Source organism: Apteryx rowi, unplaced genomic scaffold (assembly GCF_003343035.1).
Source record: "Apteryx rowi isolate R43461 unplaced genomic scaffold, aptRow1 scaffold_58, whole genome shotgun sequence".
NCBI lineage: Eukaryota > Metazoa > Chordata > Aves > Apterygiformes > Apterygidae > Apteryx > Apteryx rowi.
The window spans coordinates 1,272,203-1,290,451 of record NW_020450849.1 but is presented as its reverse complement, the minus strand read 5'-3'; the positions used below and the strand labels follow the sequence as shown (position 1 = coordinate 1,290,451).

At 36.4% G+C, this 18,249-nt stretch overlaps 1 protein-coding gene across 1 annotated transcript in view; it reads right to left on the bottom strand.

Annotated features, from left to right (window-relative positions):
* MRPS28 (mitochondrial ribosomal protein S28) overlaps positions 1-18,249 on the bottom strand; it is a 92,410-nt gene that overhangs the window by 63,382 nt on the left and 10,779 nt on the right. Inside the window, exon 2 of the mRNA XM_026082528.1 lies at positions 9,000-9,181. Coding sequence (XP_025938313.1) covers positions 9,000-9,181 — 182 coding nt within the window. The remainder of the gene's footprint in view (positions 1-8,999; positions 9,182-18,249) is intronic.

The window sequence follows — 18,249 nt, the reverse complement described above, 5'->3', positions numbered from 1 at the left end:
GCAAAACTTGCCATATGCTCTCCTCCTCCTGTTTAACTGGCAGGAAAGACAGAATTTACTTTACAGCTCCAGCTAGTAAAAACTGTGAAGTGTTCTGTACCTCTTTATATGCATGATACTATAAGAGTTAAAACAACCATTTATAGTAAAAGCAAATTATACTTAAAATTTTTTTCACTTCTCTGGCCTAAATGGATGATGTCTTCTTTTTCTAAGGTAACTGATGAATCAAGCAGCTACCATTGATCAAGCAAAAAAAAAAAAAAAAAATTGAAATAATTTTACTAAGAAAAGCCACTAACAAAAGAAAAGACACAAAGCATTAAATAGATTAATGAAGTTCAGTCAACAGGAGTACCTACAAACATTGACAGAACACCATTAGCTATAAAAAAAAAGCTGGCTCCTGCCAGTTGTCTGGTCTTTACTTAATTTTCAAGTAAAGCGTTAGAAAGGTTATGTCTTTATCACTGTCTCTCTAGACCTTTCCATAGAATTTACCACATACAGACAACTTTCCCTGTGCAAACATCTTGGCCACACAAAGGTAACTTACTCTATGCTTTGTGTGAGGTAGTTCATTCTAGTTGAAAGACACACTAATTGTTAAAGACGCATACTCATGCAGAAGCATAATGGAGTAGTTAACTCCACATTCACCCTCTAGCTTAATGCACGGTAACTTTGTTGAATACACAGTCCCAAACTGGAACTAAACCAAATGTTGTCTTACCGAAATCCTCTCTCCCATGCAGAGTATCTTTCTCCACATACATCTGTTTTTTGAATTTTTTTTTTAATCTTACAAATCTTTTGAAGTTTCACCTACCACTATTAAAAAAAAAGACAGACTTAATGAAATGAGTCTACTAGAAAACAGCCAGACTCATTTACATTACATAGTCTAAAAAGATGCTTTTATTTGAATTCCACTTCTCCCTTATCTATAAAATATTCTTAAAATAGGAAAAAAAMCAAGAATTTAAAATGTTTCCCAAATAAAATTCACCCTGGCAACCATTCAAACAGCATAAATATTTTGATACAATTTACAGAAAAAACATTAGGTAATGTTTTATGGTGCTCATTAAGCTGTCATGTTCTAAATCACAACTAGCATCATATGATTTCTCCCCTCTCTACTATTTAAGTTTGGCAAATATGAGCTGTATAAAAGGTGTCAAGTAAAATTGCCACAGGATATACTGGAAATCCCTGCACCAGCTGCACACTCAAACATAAAGGAAGTGTCTTTCTGATCCTATAACCTGATAATACTGGAGTTGCTGCAGGGTTACAGCAGTCTTTGAAAATAAAGCTTCATTACACTGGCATGGGAAGGTGCAGTTTAATCCTCTTTGGAAGCTGGTCCTACAATCCTACATTTCAGAAAATTGCTGAAAGCCATTGCACTTTTACTGGGAATTGGTCATTAATCATACAGGTGCAGACCAAGCAACAGGCAGTGTCAGCACACCCCCTTCCCACACTTTCTGATTCTTAAGAATTCCATCCGATAATGGCAGAAACAGGTTATAACAGCACCTTTCGCCATGGATTAAAGTATTGCTCTTTTGGAGCTCTCAGACAGACAGTTTCTTCTTTAAAGTTTTATTTTCTCAACATGTGAAAAGAAAAAAAAAACATAAATACCACTTTTTTCCTCTTCAATATTTGAAAAATTATTTTACCCATATTTTTCTAGAGACCCTTTCTTCCATTCCTGTAGATGCTGGGTGATTTACAAATTTGCTATACATTGTTGGCATGAAACAGATTTAATACAGCATTAAAATGAATGCATCAAGAAATATGTTTTTAATAATTATGGTTTATTTTCACATATTAAAAATGACCCTGCAATCATATGGATAATAAATACTTGTGTCATACTAAATAAATCCCAAACCACAACCTGCTGTTGATACTTACACATTACATGAGAAAAAGCGAACTGTATTATAGTATCAAACAGAATAGTTGYTTAATTCTGGTGAGAACTCCAGAACAAAGTCAAGTGACCAAGGAAGGCACACATCCTTACAAAGTTGCCTCCTTACTTAATTGACAAGAGAGGGTTTTTGTTTTTCCCTCATTAAAGTCTCTAAAATAACATTTTGGTGGAGTTGCTAAATACCTGAAAAGGTATCACAGTTAAAACCAAACATCAGCATTAAAATACAGGTAACTAGGACAGCTATGCTCTCAAGACTGACCTGGCATCATGAGTTTCCATGTTTGAAGATCAAATTTGATTCTTTTGCCCTGAACTGAAGGCCTTCAAGAAATCATCTGTTATCCGTAAGTTAAAACGTCCTTTCTTCTCCTTGGCACAAATGATAAATAGTTTGCAAACAGTAAACAGTTCTACTGATACTGTGCAAGTAATAGATGAGTATAAAGTCACTTTAGTCAGCAAGTGGATTAACCAAAATAATAGAAACAAATCCTTATTACGTTCACCACCGTAAGGTACAGATCTAAACACACACTGCAAACGCTACTGAGTTACTTTTGTGTTTTGGGAGAAGATACTGCGGTACTGTTTTCATCTTTATTTTGGTTATCCAAAACTATTACTGTCTTCCAAACAGAAGTCTGTGCATCTCAGTTAAAGATGTATGAGCAGCCAAAGACACTAAGCCTTCACACTTACTAAGAGACCATTATATGAGAAGATTGTATTTGTTTTGATAAGGCAAACTTTACTTCGTAAATCAGTGAACCACTGTCTTTACCAGTTAAGCAGACTAAAGCAATTGTACAAGCGAAGGCACATCTTTCCCACTACTTTTTAAATAAGCAGTGAAATCCAAACCCAGTACTATCTAAATACTATTGATAACTGCTGTCTAAACTAGCTGCATGTTTCTGATTTTGGATTCCAAAGTTACTTTGCAAACATGACACTTAAAATTCACTTAGCAATGGACTGGTTCAACTATATGCTATTATGAGAGCACCTCATGACAAGCTACAATCTAACAACAAATAACAAAAGACTGCAGCAGCATTTTTTGGTAAATCCAGATAAAATTTTAGAAATTCCAGCCCAATCAGAAACAGGTAAAATGAACTGGAAAAAGGCAGCAAGACTGATTTAAAAATTTTCCAATAGAAATACTTAAGTATTAGGTCCACAGGGCTTTTAAACAATTGAGAAGTCAGAGACAAATTCAAGCTCCTGGTCTTTGAGAGGAAAGGAGATTTGAATCGGTCTCCTACATCCCAGATGAATACTGTAAATCTATCAGAATTAGAGAAAGTATCACCACCACCACAACTTCCTCAATGTTGTAAATGATGCCTGTATCATTTTGTGAACCACCTTTAGTTCCAAATTTTATTTCATTAAAAATGTTGACACCATTTATTTCCCTCTCTCCACTGCCACCCAAAAGAGGGGAAAAAAACATAAGAGAACYTTATTTAAATCTACTTATTTTTATCATCAGAATAAACAGCCAAAGAATTATTGGCATGGATCCTCTCAGTCCCGTGTTTACCTTCAAGGTGTTCAAGGGGCAACTTACTCATTCTGAAACATCTGCTACAAGGCCTTAAACAGTTCCGACAATAGCTTGGTTGGGTCTCATTTCCCACAATAACACTGTAATGAGCACCCAAAGAAAGAAATACAGTATCATGAGACTGATGAGAGCAGAGAAGTGAAAAGAGGAGCACAGGCAGACCAAACACTTCTCTGCCTACAAGTCTTATTAGAGAGAATGAATTCCATTGAAATACATTTCTTTCCCACACTTCATTTTGTCACCCAAGTACCGCAGAGCAAGACAACAAAATGAGATGCTAACAGCACAGGAGGAAACAGCAAGTGCTGGGCTCAGCAYTCACAAGGTAAATGAACCACTGTTAGGAACTTAAAGACAATGCAAGAAATGGCCTGCTCCCCAAACATGGGACAAAGCAAGCAAGCAAACATGAGACAAGATAAAGGAGGTTGCACTCTATGCAAGGAAGGGGCATAAATGAATGTAGCTTTGCTATGAAAAGTGCAAAGAGACAGTTGAGAGTTATGGGTGAGAATCAGAGGGGAGACCAACAAAGACACTGTCATGGTGGATGTCTGTCACAGACTGTCAGATCAGGAAGAGGAAGTGGATGAAGCCTCCTTCAGACAATCAGAAGTCTCATGATCATAGGCCTTGATTCTCACAGGGGACTTCAAACATCCTGACAACTGCTCAAAGAGCCACAGGTGCTGGACAGGCTGACTAGGTAGGTGCTCTCCTGGACACATTACTCACAAACAAGAACAAACCGGTTGGGAACATGATAGCCAATGGGAGCCATGGCTGCAGTGACCACAAAACAGTAGAGTTTAAGCTCTTAAGGAAAGTCAGAAAGACAAGTATCAGAATGGAGACCTGGACTTGAGGACAGTAGACTTTGGTTCATTCAGGGTATTCAAGAAGCTGTCCTGATGGGCAAAAGGTGCACAGATTGATCCGTAAGAACAAACTCCTCAAAGCTCAAGAACAGTCCTTCCCCATGTGTAGAAATTCAAACAGGCCTGGCAGAAGGCTAGCTTAGCTGAACAGGGAACTTTAGGCTCCTCAATTGCAAAAAGGAAATGAATGGTGACGGACTGAGATGAATACAGAAACATTTCTCAGGCATGAAAGGATGGAGTTGGGAAAGGCAAAGCTCACCTGGACTTGAACTTGGCAAGGGATGCAAAGAGCAACAAGAAGGGTTTCTACAACTACATCAGCAGCAAAAGAAAGACTAGAAAAACATTAACCCAATGCCAAACAAATGTGACAGGAACAAAAGACTCGGGGAAAACCTGAGATGCTCAATGCTTTCTTCATTTTGCTAAGATCTGCTCTCAGACTTCTCAGCTCTTTGTATCTAATGGCAAAGTTTGGAGGAAAAAAGTACTACTCACAATAAAGGAGGATCAAGTTACTATTTAAATAAGTCCATGGAACTGGATGGAATCCATCTGAGGGTGCTGAGGGAGCTGGCTGCTTTCATCAGAGGGAATTCAGGGAATTGGGGGAAGTTCCCCCAAAGACTAGAAGAAAGCAAATACTACATCCATCTCAGTAATAGTATGAAGGAGGATCCATAGAAACTACAGTAATCTATCAGTCTAACCTCAGTTCCCAAGAAGTCTGTGGTACAAATTCTACTGGAAGCCATGGCCAGGAATATTAATTTTACTGGGAACAGCCAGCACAGATTTACTGAGGTCACAACATGTCTGAACAACCTGATTGTCTTCTCAGTTGAGATCAATGGCTCTATGGATGAGAAGAGCAGTAGATGGCACTTTTTGAGCACTTTAAACATCAACTCCTGTAGTAAGCTGGTAAATCAGACTGGGCAGATATCGACAGTACAGGCTGACTACAAGATAGGTTAAAAAAAAAAAACTGACTGGGCTGTTGGGCTTAATGGGTAATAGTCAGCAGTTCTAAGTACAGTTGGCACCAAGCTACCAGCTGTGTTCTCAGGGTGTGAAACTGGGGCCAGTGGTGTTGAACATCTTCCCCAACAATCCAGATGAGATGATGGAATGCACCCTCAGCAGGTAGGCAGATCATGAAAGTAGTCAATACACTGGAGGGCAGGACTGCCAGTCAGAAGGATTTTGACAAGTTGGAGAAATAGGCCAACAGAAACCTCATGAAATCCAACAACAACAACTACTGTGAAGTCCTTCAGCTGGGACTGAATAACCTCATAAAAGCTGGGAACTGACTGGCTAGAAGGAATCAGGGCACAGCAAGTTGCACATAAGTCAGCAATGCACCCTTACAGCAATGARAGCTAACCACACACTGGGCTGAATTAATAATAGCATAGCTAGTACACTGAGGGAAGGCTGATCCCCTCCACTCAGCACTTCAAGACAATATCTGAAGTACTGTGCCCAATTTTGGCTCCCCAGTACTAGAAAGGCATACAGGAGTAAGTCCAGCTGAGGACTAAGATTGAGCTGGAGCATAGGTAGAGGCTGGAGAACTGGGTTTGTTAAACCTGGAGAACAGATGGATGGCAAGGAGATGGAGGGAAACTAAATGCAGTCTTCTACCACAAAAAGGTGGACCCAGRCTGAGCTATAGACTCTTCTTGGAGCTGCACAGTGAAAGGAGAAGTAGCAACAGTCACATGTTGCAAGATGATAAATTCTAACTAGGCATAAAGAAAAAAAATCTTCATCTTGAGCGATTAAGCACTGGAACAGGTTGTCCAGTGAGTCCTTGGAGATTTTCACAACTTGACTGGATGAGGCCCTAAGGAACATCACCTAACTTTGAAGTTCAAACCCTTCTCAGAGGACGGCTGACCTGAGACCTCAAGATACCTCTTCCAATGTAAATTATATGACAGCTGAATGATTAAAACCAATATATTTCCTTTCATATCATGATCTACTTTAAGCAACGACTTCAGGCTTCTTCCTGGTGTTTAGTTTTTCAGGAATACACTAATAAATATGATATGACTCAAATAGAACACAATTACCAAAACACAAAGTCAAGAATCTTAAAATCATACATACAATTGATATAATTCATTTTATAAAACAATTTTTTTCCACATCTTCACTGAATTCTCTTTTCCTGTGCTTTATAAAACAAGTCACTGCAGTAGTACTGTATGTCCAGACCTCCCACTGAAGTCAAGCTGGCAAGACTTGAGGACTCTCTTGAGGATGCTCAGAGCACCACACCTTTTGTTTTTGCTCAGTCTGTAGCCTAAACCAAAAATTACCTTATGTCAGAAGAACAATGTCTGTACATCTTCTGTCATGCACAACATATTATCTACTTTATAGCTATCAATCACATTTGCTTTGAAAGATAAACCTGTCAGAAATGTGTGCTGTGAAAGGTATAGCCATCCTATAGAAATGGTCAACCCTGATATTTAAGAAAGCTTAAGTATACAAATGCTCTGATAAAATATTATCCCAAACTTGTGCGGAAATGTCATTATTTCTAATAAAGCTTTTTAAAAATAAACTATTGTAGAATTCTTTATCACAGGGTTTATATTTAATGTTTTAGACACAGTGATGATGTTACAGACTAACACAGGTATTCTTCCTCTCTCAAGGAAAAAAGGGGGAAAAAAGATGGAATAAAATATTTAAAGGATAGGAATCAGTAAAATGGTATTTTGCCAACATATTAAGAACTAAATGTTAAAGCATCCTGAAGACAAATTAAATAGACCAGAATTTTTTTATTGTTCATACAGATTAACTGTATGGGAAAGCAAAGTGTTATTGTTATGAATCAAACACCAGTTTAAAGCCACATTTAAAGGGAAACATAGTATCTTATTAATCCTATAAATATACTGTGCACAGTATCTTTAAATAACACATAATCAGAAGGTGTTAGAGAATTTAGAAAGCTTATAAAAGTGATTTCCACCAGAATTTTTTCCTTGCTTATCTTTTACTTCTTTTACTATTACATTCCCCAGCACAACAGTTCTAGTTCAGAACAGTGCAATAACACCACTTATTTATTAGTACAATATTAATACAAATAAAATGCAAACTCCCCGGTCTGTCATCTCACGTACATATTTTAGCTTAAGATAGTTCCTGCCCCAGAAGGCTTACAATTCAGAAGGGATTAGAGTTACACATTCACAAAACCTCCAAATATTTCAATAATGGTCATTTTAACAACTAAGATGATAATTTCTCCTCTTCAGTGTCAAAATAACTACTGGCCAGAAGGTGAAACCTACTGCACAAGTGTAAATGAGACATGAGACAGAGGTATCCCTTCAGGAAAAATCAAAACTAAAAAGCAGAGCTCCCTCTCCATTGTAGTTGCTGCAAAGAGTTTGCTTCTAGGATGCTGTCCTTGTACCCATTTGGAGCTCTCCTTCTACAATCAGCCTCTAGTATTCATCTGTATCTCAAAAGCTCAGCTTCAGTTTAGTGCTGAAGGAAAAAAGAAACTTGACCAAATCATTAGAGACATTTAAAAATCTAACTGCTATATCAACACTTAAAATATCCACTGGATAGACACGAGTACTTCTGTGGATCTAACACTATTCCTCAATCTCCTTAGCTGCTCTTGAGAGCTGGGTCTGTGCTACTCTTCCTTCTCATAACCATGTGTTTTTGGATATCCTTCCTCATGAAAACTCCAGGATCTGTCCAAGTTATGAACGAGGCTGGGCACAAAGCTTGCCTCTGCAGACTCAAGAAAACAATAACGAATCAGTCTGCATTCTGTTCACATTTGTAATGCTCTCTTCCTGAAAATCACAAAGAGGAGAGGCTTCTCTTCCCAAAAAGGAATATTAAGTCCATTTTACAGAAGAGATGGATTAGATTTACTACCTTCACCATAAAAAGCTCACATTTCTTTTAGAGCTAACAGCTTCTTAAGCTCAGAGGATTTTCTTATCTGTAATTGAAGCAGTATTATAACTAACAGTTTAACACTTAATCTAAAGTTACAAAGACATAGTTATTCTTAAGAAGGAAAAATATAAATTAGCTGCGTTGAATCAAACAGCAACAAAAAATAAATCATACATGAACACAATGTCAAATTCTGTAACAAAATTATTCAGTCCAACTACTCATTATTAATTTGCAGCCAATATGCATTTCAAAGGGGAAGAAAAATTCTGAGAACATGCATATTCAAATTAATACAAAACAAAATATCAGCAAATGACTTTAGACCCATAACTAGTGTTTTGCAAACAAATCACACTTTAAACAAAAGTAACTTGCTTTGGCCTTTGTAAGTTGCCATAATGTAGGTATCAGTAATGTAAACCTGAAAAGGAATTTGCATTTGATATGACTTCTGAGCTAAGCAGATCTGTGTGTCATAATACATTCATTCAGCATGATATTTTAACTTCCATAGTTTAAACCATACAATTTATAGAGCTCACTCCAAAAGACTGAGTCCAATTATCTAACCATTTCAGTTTCTCCTTCACATATTTTAATCGCTTACCATAACAGCATTACTTACTTTCCATCTAATTCCGGTCTTTTGCACACACAGGGAAACTTGCCACCAAAATCTATATAAAGATCATCATCCACAGTATGGAATATTTGACCAATGACCACTTTATCTTTGGCAGGTCCCAGTTGAATTAAAGGAGAGCATCTCAACATGGATGCAAAGGATTCCAATTTCTCTGAAGGAACCTACAAGAGAAGCACATGTTTTATAAAACATGCCATCTGAAGGAGGAATTTAATAAAATTTGTAACACATAAATAGGTTCCATTCACTAAATTACAAGTCAAGATTTCATGTCTCTGGACCATTTTTAGCAAGTCTTCAAGGGAAGTATCTTCCAGATCTGGTATACTTCTCCAGTCCAAAACATTTTACACATTAAAAGCAAAGCTTTTATTAATTCAATCACACAAAAAGGTAACAGCCGGCACCTTCGGAGTCTTCTGAAAACATCTGCAGTTCTATTATTGAGTAGGTAATTTGATTTAAAAGTATATTCATTAGGAGATGCTTCTGCAAAGAACATATCTCAATCTTTATCTCTTCAATGAGAAACAAAACAGAATTAGTACTTTGTTGCTATTCATGAAGCTATTTAATAATGAACAATATTTAAATCTTCATTTTACAGAACAAATCTATTTTGCCAAAGTAACAGAAGTGGAATGTTCACACAAGACTGATCTCTAATACATAGAAGAAAATATCTGAAACCCTCACTTTTCTCATTTTTCACTCTACAACTTTGAACAAAGCATTTGAATTCAGTAACTAAATAAAAAAATAAAATGCCAGTTTCTTCCCATAAGGTTTTGGGAAAATGGGAAAACACAAATCCTCCTGCCCTTCTTCATGGGGACATCTCTCTTCTCCCTGATCTGAGAAAGACCATCACAGGCTTTCCATTATATGTTAGATTAAAATACCGAACTATAGCAAAGTGAGACTTATTCTTATATAGCTTCCTATGATATACTAAATGTGACTACTTTTCAGGATTACCATCTTTGAAATACAATTGGTAAAAACAGCCTTCTAGCAGGTAATAAGTCAAAGGCAACACACATTTTAGAAGCAATGCATACCTGAAACCAGAAAGTGAACCAAAGTGAAACATTTTATAGATGAATAAACAAATTCACAAAAAGAGAACCTACTAGTTTTCCTACATATTTAGAAGTAATTAACTGGAGAGAATAATTACTTCATGCAAGATTTCAGACTATTTTCAAGCCAACAAAAGAACTAAACAGAACAAAACAATCAAGCAATTAAAGGTTTAAAGATTTGCTTGCTACAAAATAAAACTTTTCCAATAATTTACTACATTTTATCAGAAAATCTCAAAGAAAAGAAATATTAATGAGAATTCTAATGATGATTACTATTTCTATTAAGTTAATCTATGTTCAGCACAGCATGTGAATTTGGCAGGAATTCATGGGCACTCAATTTCATATCCAGAGTTCATGACCTTGTAGGCTTTGCTCAGCAGAGAGGAACCTGGGGCTGAATTCACAGCATGTGCAAGTTTAACAAAATCATATCTGCCTCATTTGTGAGAAAGTGCCAGTAATCCAAAAATTGTAAACAAAAAATCACAGATTTTCTTAATACTTATTATGTCCTCAGAGGATAGTCTAATATAGACTATTTCTGCCTAATTTTCCATGACATCCTAGTGCTCAGCAGTGGGAAACAATCGCATTGTGCTGAGGATAACCAAGTGACCAACTGAGGTATGAGCAGTAATGTATTTTAGTCAGTCCAGGAGACTGCAATACACAAGAGGAAAAGTGAAAAACACTGGGAAGTTCTTTCCTTCCCGATTTAAACTATTTAAATTGAATAACTATATGTTATTTAAATCCAAGAATCAAAAGCATGTCTTCTTGGATAGCAGAGGAAAGACATCTTGTATATCCCAAAAGATTATTTACCAAATTTGACAGAATTGATAAAACAAACAAAAAAACACCACACATTCTCCAAGACTAATCTAAACAGATGCTGAAAAAGCATCTGCATTGTACATGAAGAGAGAATAATGTCATCATCTTCCCTTTGTCCATTTAGAAACTTTTATTCTTGGGGAAGTCAAAACAAAAGATAGTTTTGAATTCCAACTTTGCTGGAGCAAACAGTGTGGGTTGTTCTGACATGACAAAACTTCGGGAATTATAAATCTGCTGGTAAATCTGCTGCTTCAGAAACTGAAACTGTTAATTATAGCATCCCAATGACAAGGACTGAGCAAAATGCTTTCAAACAAACATATATATAAATATGTAAGATATAAATATATGTATCTATCACAAAAAGAAAGTAGCACCAGTGGTGGTGATCCATAAACACAGCAGTAGGATTTCATACGGGAGATCTAGTATCAGATAAGCTTTCAAACCCAGGAATTCACAAACGAAGTCTGAATTTAAATACACAAAAATTAATTGTATACAATACACTTTTCAGTGCTTCAAGAATAAATGCCAAATAAGACAAGCAATAAGAGAAAGTCTTTAAATGAGATATCATATGAACTGAGGAAACAGTAGCAATTTAGATGTAACTAATTTAAAGTATAAGCCATGTATAAGCAAAAAAAAAAAAAAAAAAGCAAAATTCAGTGGGTTTCCACTGACTTCCTCATTAGGAACTCGATGGAGTTTTCTGAATTACCTTTGGAATCCAACTACTTGCCCCTAGAAAGTAAGAAATACTGTTCCATCATCCTGTACACTCACAAACATTGTTTTTAAAGATGCATCTCATCTTAGTTATACCTTGGCACTCAATGCCAAACTACAGGGGTTAAATACAGCAAAACTCCACGTTCATTTCTCTATCCCCTGTTTCCAAGTTCTTTTGCTGATCATTTGATTCCTTGCTTCCCTCAGCATCATACCCTGCTTCACCATCCTTCACTCGTGACTAATTTAATTTGTCTGAGGAAGATGATGATGACAATGAAAACAATCATCGAGAAAGCGGCAACAGGAATGCTCATAGCTCAGGAAGCAGCCTAGTGCTACGGACAAAATCAAATTTTCCAAGAATTAACACCAGAGACACTAAGTCTCTGCATGCAGAGACTTAATACAAAGTTTAAATACACAAGGACAGCCTATATGATGTTGAAGATGGAGATGCAAGTGCTATTTACTTTCTTGTAAGAATACTTTTAGGCTGGTCTAGTTCCCAAACTAGATCACCACAGGACCAGGTGAGTGCCAGGAACCACAAAAGAGAGAGTGAGAGCGCACAGATGTTGCTTGAGATTAAATTTTTTTTCTCTACTTTGTGAAGAGAGATACATTAACATTCTAGGGATTTCCTGCTTTTATCACCTAAAAAAAATGGGCCATGCTAGTTACTAACATCACTCTCCTGTATCTCCCTGGAAGAAAAAATATAGACACTAAGTTCTCCAATATACAAACTTGCCTGTGAAGTAATCGCCGTACACAACACAGAAGTGCTTTCCTTAAACACTGACAGATGCACTTCATTCCTTACTAGTACAGAGCTTAAAGTCAGTCACATTTGAATGCTAATGTACTAAGAATCCTTGGGCCGTTTTTCATTGGGGACAATTTCTCAAGAAGTCATCAGGAATCTTTTATAATTAATCATAGGTTTACAAGTCTGCAGATTTCTCCACTCTGCTTCCTAGAAGGAAATTTTCAAGTGTGAACATCTAATATAAGCATACAAGAATTCTCAAAACACTGCCACCAAGAATACTTCTGTAGACAACAGAAAGCAAGCTAGTAATTTTTCTAGCTTTCCACATAACCTAAGAAGTTCTCGTTAGACAGTAATTTATCTCAAGCTTCTTTAAAGGAAGAAATTCCATTTTGAGGAGTTTTTCCCTCCAAGATTTCTAAATCTCCTTTATTGCATTCCACACAGTGGCCCCACCAAAAACAGTAAGACAGTGAGATAATATGGCAATATACTTTTGTATTAACTACATTTTAGATTTCTTACTCTCAAAGACTGTTGTCCATGCAGCTGTGATACATAATGCATCAATAATACAGGTCGAGTTGCAAAAGTTGGAGAACATTACAAAATTCAGAAGCACAAAGGGCACATTCTTTTCAAACACCTGAAGCATAAAGATTTTTTTTAATGCCTACTTGATTTTCCTTCTGATTTCTAGGGCTTAAAGTTGTTCACAACTATTTGGATGCCTTCCACTTTTTGTGCACACAATTCAAAAAAAAAAAGGTAGCTCTTTCAAGACCTTGATATTCTACAAGGCAATACATATTAAACAGAGAGAGGAAAAAGTTATAGATTTAAACCCATTAAGATCCAAAGGAAAGAATCAACTCCAGTGAAGGAAATTACTATACAATTTCTGGAGCAAAGCCTATGACTTGTACAAGCAGGGTGGTCCTATCCCACCCAGTGAGCAACAAGTCTTAAGAACCCTAGCTATGTGTTTTACGTTTGCTTGCAAAGACAAGTAGTATGCATGTTGGAATGTGTGTGATATGGATGAGACATGGATAAACGAGATGAGAGACTGGTAATCAGACTGCTACAATTAGGGAGTGAATGACGTATAAACGTCAAGCAACATGCGAAGAACGCAACCTCCTGTAACTATGGAATTAGTCTCCTCAGCACTGTCAGTCAAAGCCAGACAGATTTTTCTTCCCTGAAGTTAGCTACGGAAAACAACAAAACAGGACAACGAATTTGCAATAGCAAGTTAACATGACGCCAGAGGGGCTAACAGCACAATGGCTTGGAGATTATTCAAAACTTGACTGAACAAGGCCCTGAGCAGTCTGATCCAAGCTGGCCCTGCTTGAAGCAAGGGGCCAGACGAGACAACCTCCCGGGGACCAACCTATATTACTTCGAGACTGTAAAAAGCACAAAATAGGGAAGGTAGCTTGCTGTAAAAGTTGTTAAAACAAACAATACAAGAGCTCTTCTCTGAGTTGGTATATTGATAAGGTACATACTTCAACAATCAATTGAAAAAGTTCATTCCTATCTACTAGTCCACTAACCCTTATTTTTCCATTCATTGCTACTATTAAAAATGTACACTATTACTTATATTTAAGTCTAAATTGCAGGAATTTTTAAAAAGCTATACAAGTTACAGCAATTCATGCAGTTCATTTTTCAAAAAATAAAAACACACTAGAGAGATTTGGTAACAAATAAATGCAACAAGTTCTACTTTTTGCTAAAATATCTTCCCCTTTGAAATCAACTCTGCCCCTCAAACAAGGAACAACCAGACATTCATTCCAAAACTAGCAATCTTTACAGTTCTTAGAATCACAATCTTCAAATAATATGAATTGTAACTGGAATCTATAATGTTAAAACATGCTTGGCTCAAGCACCTTGTATCAAACATTGATTTTGCAAAAAATCTCACCTTAAAGCCAACAGGAGCAACACAAACAGATTTAAAGACAATATAATACAAAATCTGATGTCYAACATATTTTAGGATGGAAGGCTATTAACTATTAATTAGTATTACAAGTATTACAAACTCAAGATTTCTCCTAAACACAAAGAACAAGCAAACTGTTTTCACCACCATTTTTTCCCTGCACATTTCAGTTCTGAGACTGGGGAAAAGAGCCAAGAGGATCGCTGAGAGGACTAATGTATGATAAGCCACTGAAACTTCAACATACAAGACCTACTGCAATTATGGCTCAGAGTTCTACAACTCACTTCTCCAGGTGCTGCCTTCTTTTTATAGATTAAATTATTTGGTCTAATACTGAGGATTCTTTACTGAAAAGTTCAGTCTTTCTTTTTCTTGTTGCAGAATATATTGCTCCAGATTTTAGGCCTCACACCTTTAATTCATCTCAAAACAAAAATGTGCAGCATTCTCTCCCCTAGACCAAATAAGTTCAAGTACCTTCACCTATCACCTCCAACTTTGAATGTTTTTGTGATTTTTTTGTGACTAGCAGCAACCAGTGATTTTAGATCTTTCTTAAAGCAGAAATTCTACTTCCTGTACAAATAGGAAGAAAAGATTAGAAAAAATATTTTTTAAATTAAGAGCTGACACAAATGTTTATACTTACTCCAAAATATTGTCAAACTCTAGTAAGTGCCTAATCTATATTTCTTAAAAAAACAACCACATCTTGCATCTTCAGGTTGATTCCACTGTACAGCTATCCTCTACCAAGACCTCATTCTCTCTAAACCTGCAGAGCTCTTCAGACCTGCATTCATATCCTTCTGGACTCCTGGTCTAAAGTAGTTCTACAGGTTAGCAAAACAGGACAAAAATGCTCCCAACAGCCCGCCTTGGCTCTTTAGATCTCTCAACTCCACACACAGAACAGGCTTACCCCGAGTCATTTTTTTTCTTGGAGATATTCAAAAGCTGTCTAAACAGGGTCCTGGGCAACCTGCTCTCAGTGACCCTGCTTGAGCAGGGGGCTGGACTGGATGATCTCTAAAGGTCCCTTCCCACCTCAACCGTTCTGTGATTCTGTTTCTCCCTTCAAATTTTCAAAATATTATCCTATGATTTACATATGTGCTGAGATGCAGAAAATGCCATCGGTAATCACATCAATATATAATACTCGCTAGCTACAGTACTATGCAGCCTGTTCCTTGGCAGAAGGTTTATGCTCACCATTCCTTTTTTGGAGAACACTACCTATAGCTCTGTATGCCAGGGGCTCACCTATTTGCTTATTATCAGCAAATATATCATCAGGAAATAGAAGCAAAAACTCAAGTATACTTGCACTCTGATGCAGTTGTTATATAGAGTACATGACTTGCTTATATTTTGTAGTACTGGGCACATCAGAAGTTTTGGATGACATATGGCTCCAGAACGCCACTCTAGCTTTCAGGTGAACAGTAATGCAAGGAAAGGAACCATCTCTTCAGTGTGCTTTTTTCTTCCCCATCTCTACCATTTTAAAAAAGACATTATTAAAAATGTCAAATTAGTTGTTAACCTCTTAATATGTAACCAGCATTAGTCTCCAGTAATATTAAAGAGGATGATTCCCATATTGGCAGCTACTATACTGTATTCACCCATGCAGAATACATACCATACACACCACCAGCCTGACACTCTGGTGACTAACAAAGGAAGATGTTTGACCACTATTTATAGCCTTTTTCAAAACCTAATGTTTAATTCTGTAATACAGAATAAGACTAATATTAAAATGCTATCTGTTACATTTTACTAAATGTTTATGGACAGAGCAGACACACATGAAACTATGCACATAGAAAAAACACTCACAAAGACTATTCCTCATACAGCTCTCCATAATGCAAACTAGGTCACAAGTTTTAGCTAGCATACAAGTAATTAAATACAATTGCCAGCAAAAGGCACCTATTAAACCATGTAACAGCTCAACAAAATCCCACTTACACCTATACAGTTATAATAGAAGACAGCACAAACTCAAAGAGCTTTTTCTTGTAAAGTCTACAGTGAGTTCCGCAATTTTTTTCCCATCATAATATAGCTCTTTTTCCTCCCTGATTAGTGGTCTGAGGTTTTGTCCTATGAAAAAAATATCAAACAATTGAAGTTCATACTGTTTCCCAACAGATTCAGCTTACAAGCCCAAATGGGCAACCACACAGACAAGGAGGATCTTTTCTGTTTCCTTAAAAGAAGAGTTTTTTCCATTTTATTCCATACAAACAGATAATGGTGAGGAGCTAATATATAGTTCTTCCTAACAAAGGGTTTTGAAAATGACTACTGTGTAAAGCTGAAACAAAAGCMAGATTTGTGTTATTTAATAAAATTACTGAAAGAATATGTTGCAAAGGAGAAGCATAAAAGAAGGATGCCTGACTAAAAACAAAAATAAAAGCAGTGATTTAGGGAAAAACTAAGATTAATGACTGCAAAGTCACAAAGGACAGTTCTGAAAGCCATAGGAGAAAACTGGAAAATTCCTTGCTAGAAAACAAGAGGATATTTATAAGAAGTTTCATGCAATTCCTTTTCTTTGCAAAGACTGTTGCAAGTCGCAATTTCTGTAAGCACAGCACTTGCACACCAGCTTATATTATGATGATTTGAATTCTTTAAGGAAAGYATAACTATAAGGATTCTAATATTACTTTATTCTAATATTAATTAAATGTCTACAATACACACAGTAAATATCAAAATAACTAAAAAGCACTATCTACTATTACAATAGATTCAATGCCAAACACATTTTTCATTCTGGCTTAAAAGTCTCCTGTGTTCTTCTGAACATAGAAATATGTTCTGAAGACATGGGGACTTAACTGGTAAGGAAACAATAGTATTTCAAAAAGCACCAACAAACAAAAGCACAATAATTGCAGCGGATACCATATTCATGAACTACACCTCATGATCTGAACTGCACCCTCAGTGGTAGYGAACACCAAATTATATAGTTTTAGAACCTATCTTTTAAAAGGCAAGTTTTAAAGAAAGCAGGAGAAGGGAAAAGAAACCACAACAATTTCTCAATAAAATATGGTACTACAAAACCAGATTCAAGAAGAGCACAGTGAGTACTGAAGGCTTTTTCTCCAAACCTTTAAATTCTAAAGAAAAAAACTTAGATTTGACAATTTGAAAAAGCAAAGAAAAAGGGTTCTTTTTGACTAGAATAATGTAGAGATTGACTGCTGTTTTCATTCTTAACTTTTTGAAAGTTTATATAAACTTAATAAACTTCCATATTTAAGGTTTTAATTGTCCATTGTTATTTCCCATCATAAACTTAAAGACACAAGCACCCCCAAAAGAATAGCCAAAAAGCAAAACAAATTCTTCAGCTGCTCCAACCAAGAGTGGGACATCCACACATTTTCCTCAGTACAGAGAAGAAATGTGGTTTTATTTTAGAAAGCAAAACAAACAAGTCTTTAGCCAAGAAGGCTGGAAGGAAAAAGCTGAAATTAAGCATTTAAGAATCCCTTGGTGAGAAGTGGTGACTAAGTGTTCTGGCAAAGTGTCATTTAAGTTTCACTGAAGGTATTAGGATATTTGGCAAGTGATTTGCTGTGCAAGTCCAATACTACTCTATAAAGAACTTTTCATTAAATCCCTGTCTCCTAATTTTTTTAAAAATATTTGCAGGATCAGAGTTTAAAATTAAGTAGCACAGCTATGGAAGCTAACATAGCCTTATATTCACCACTAATTTGAAAGGTAAAAGCTGACAGTGAGTTTGCTGCATACAATGCGCAAGAAGTCCCAATGCTGTGA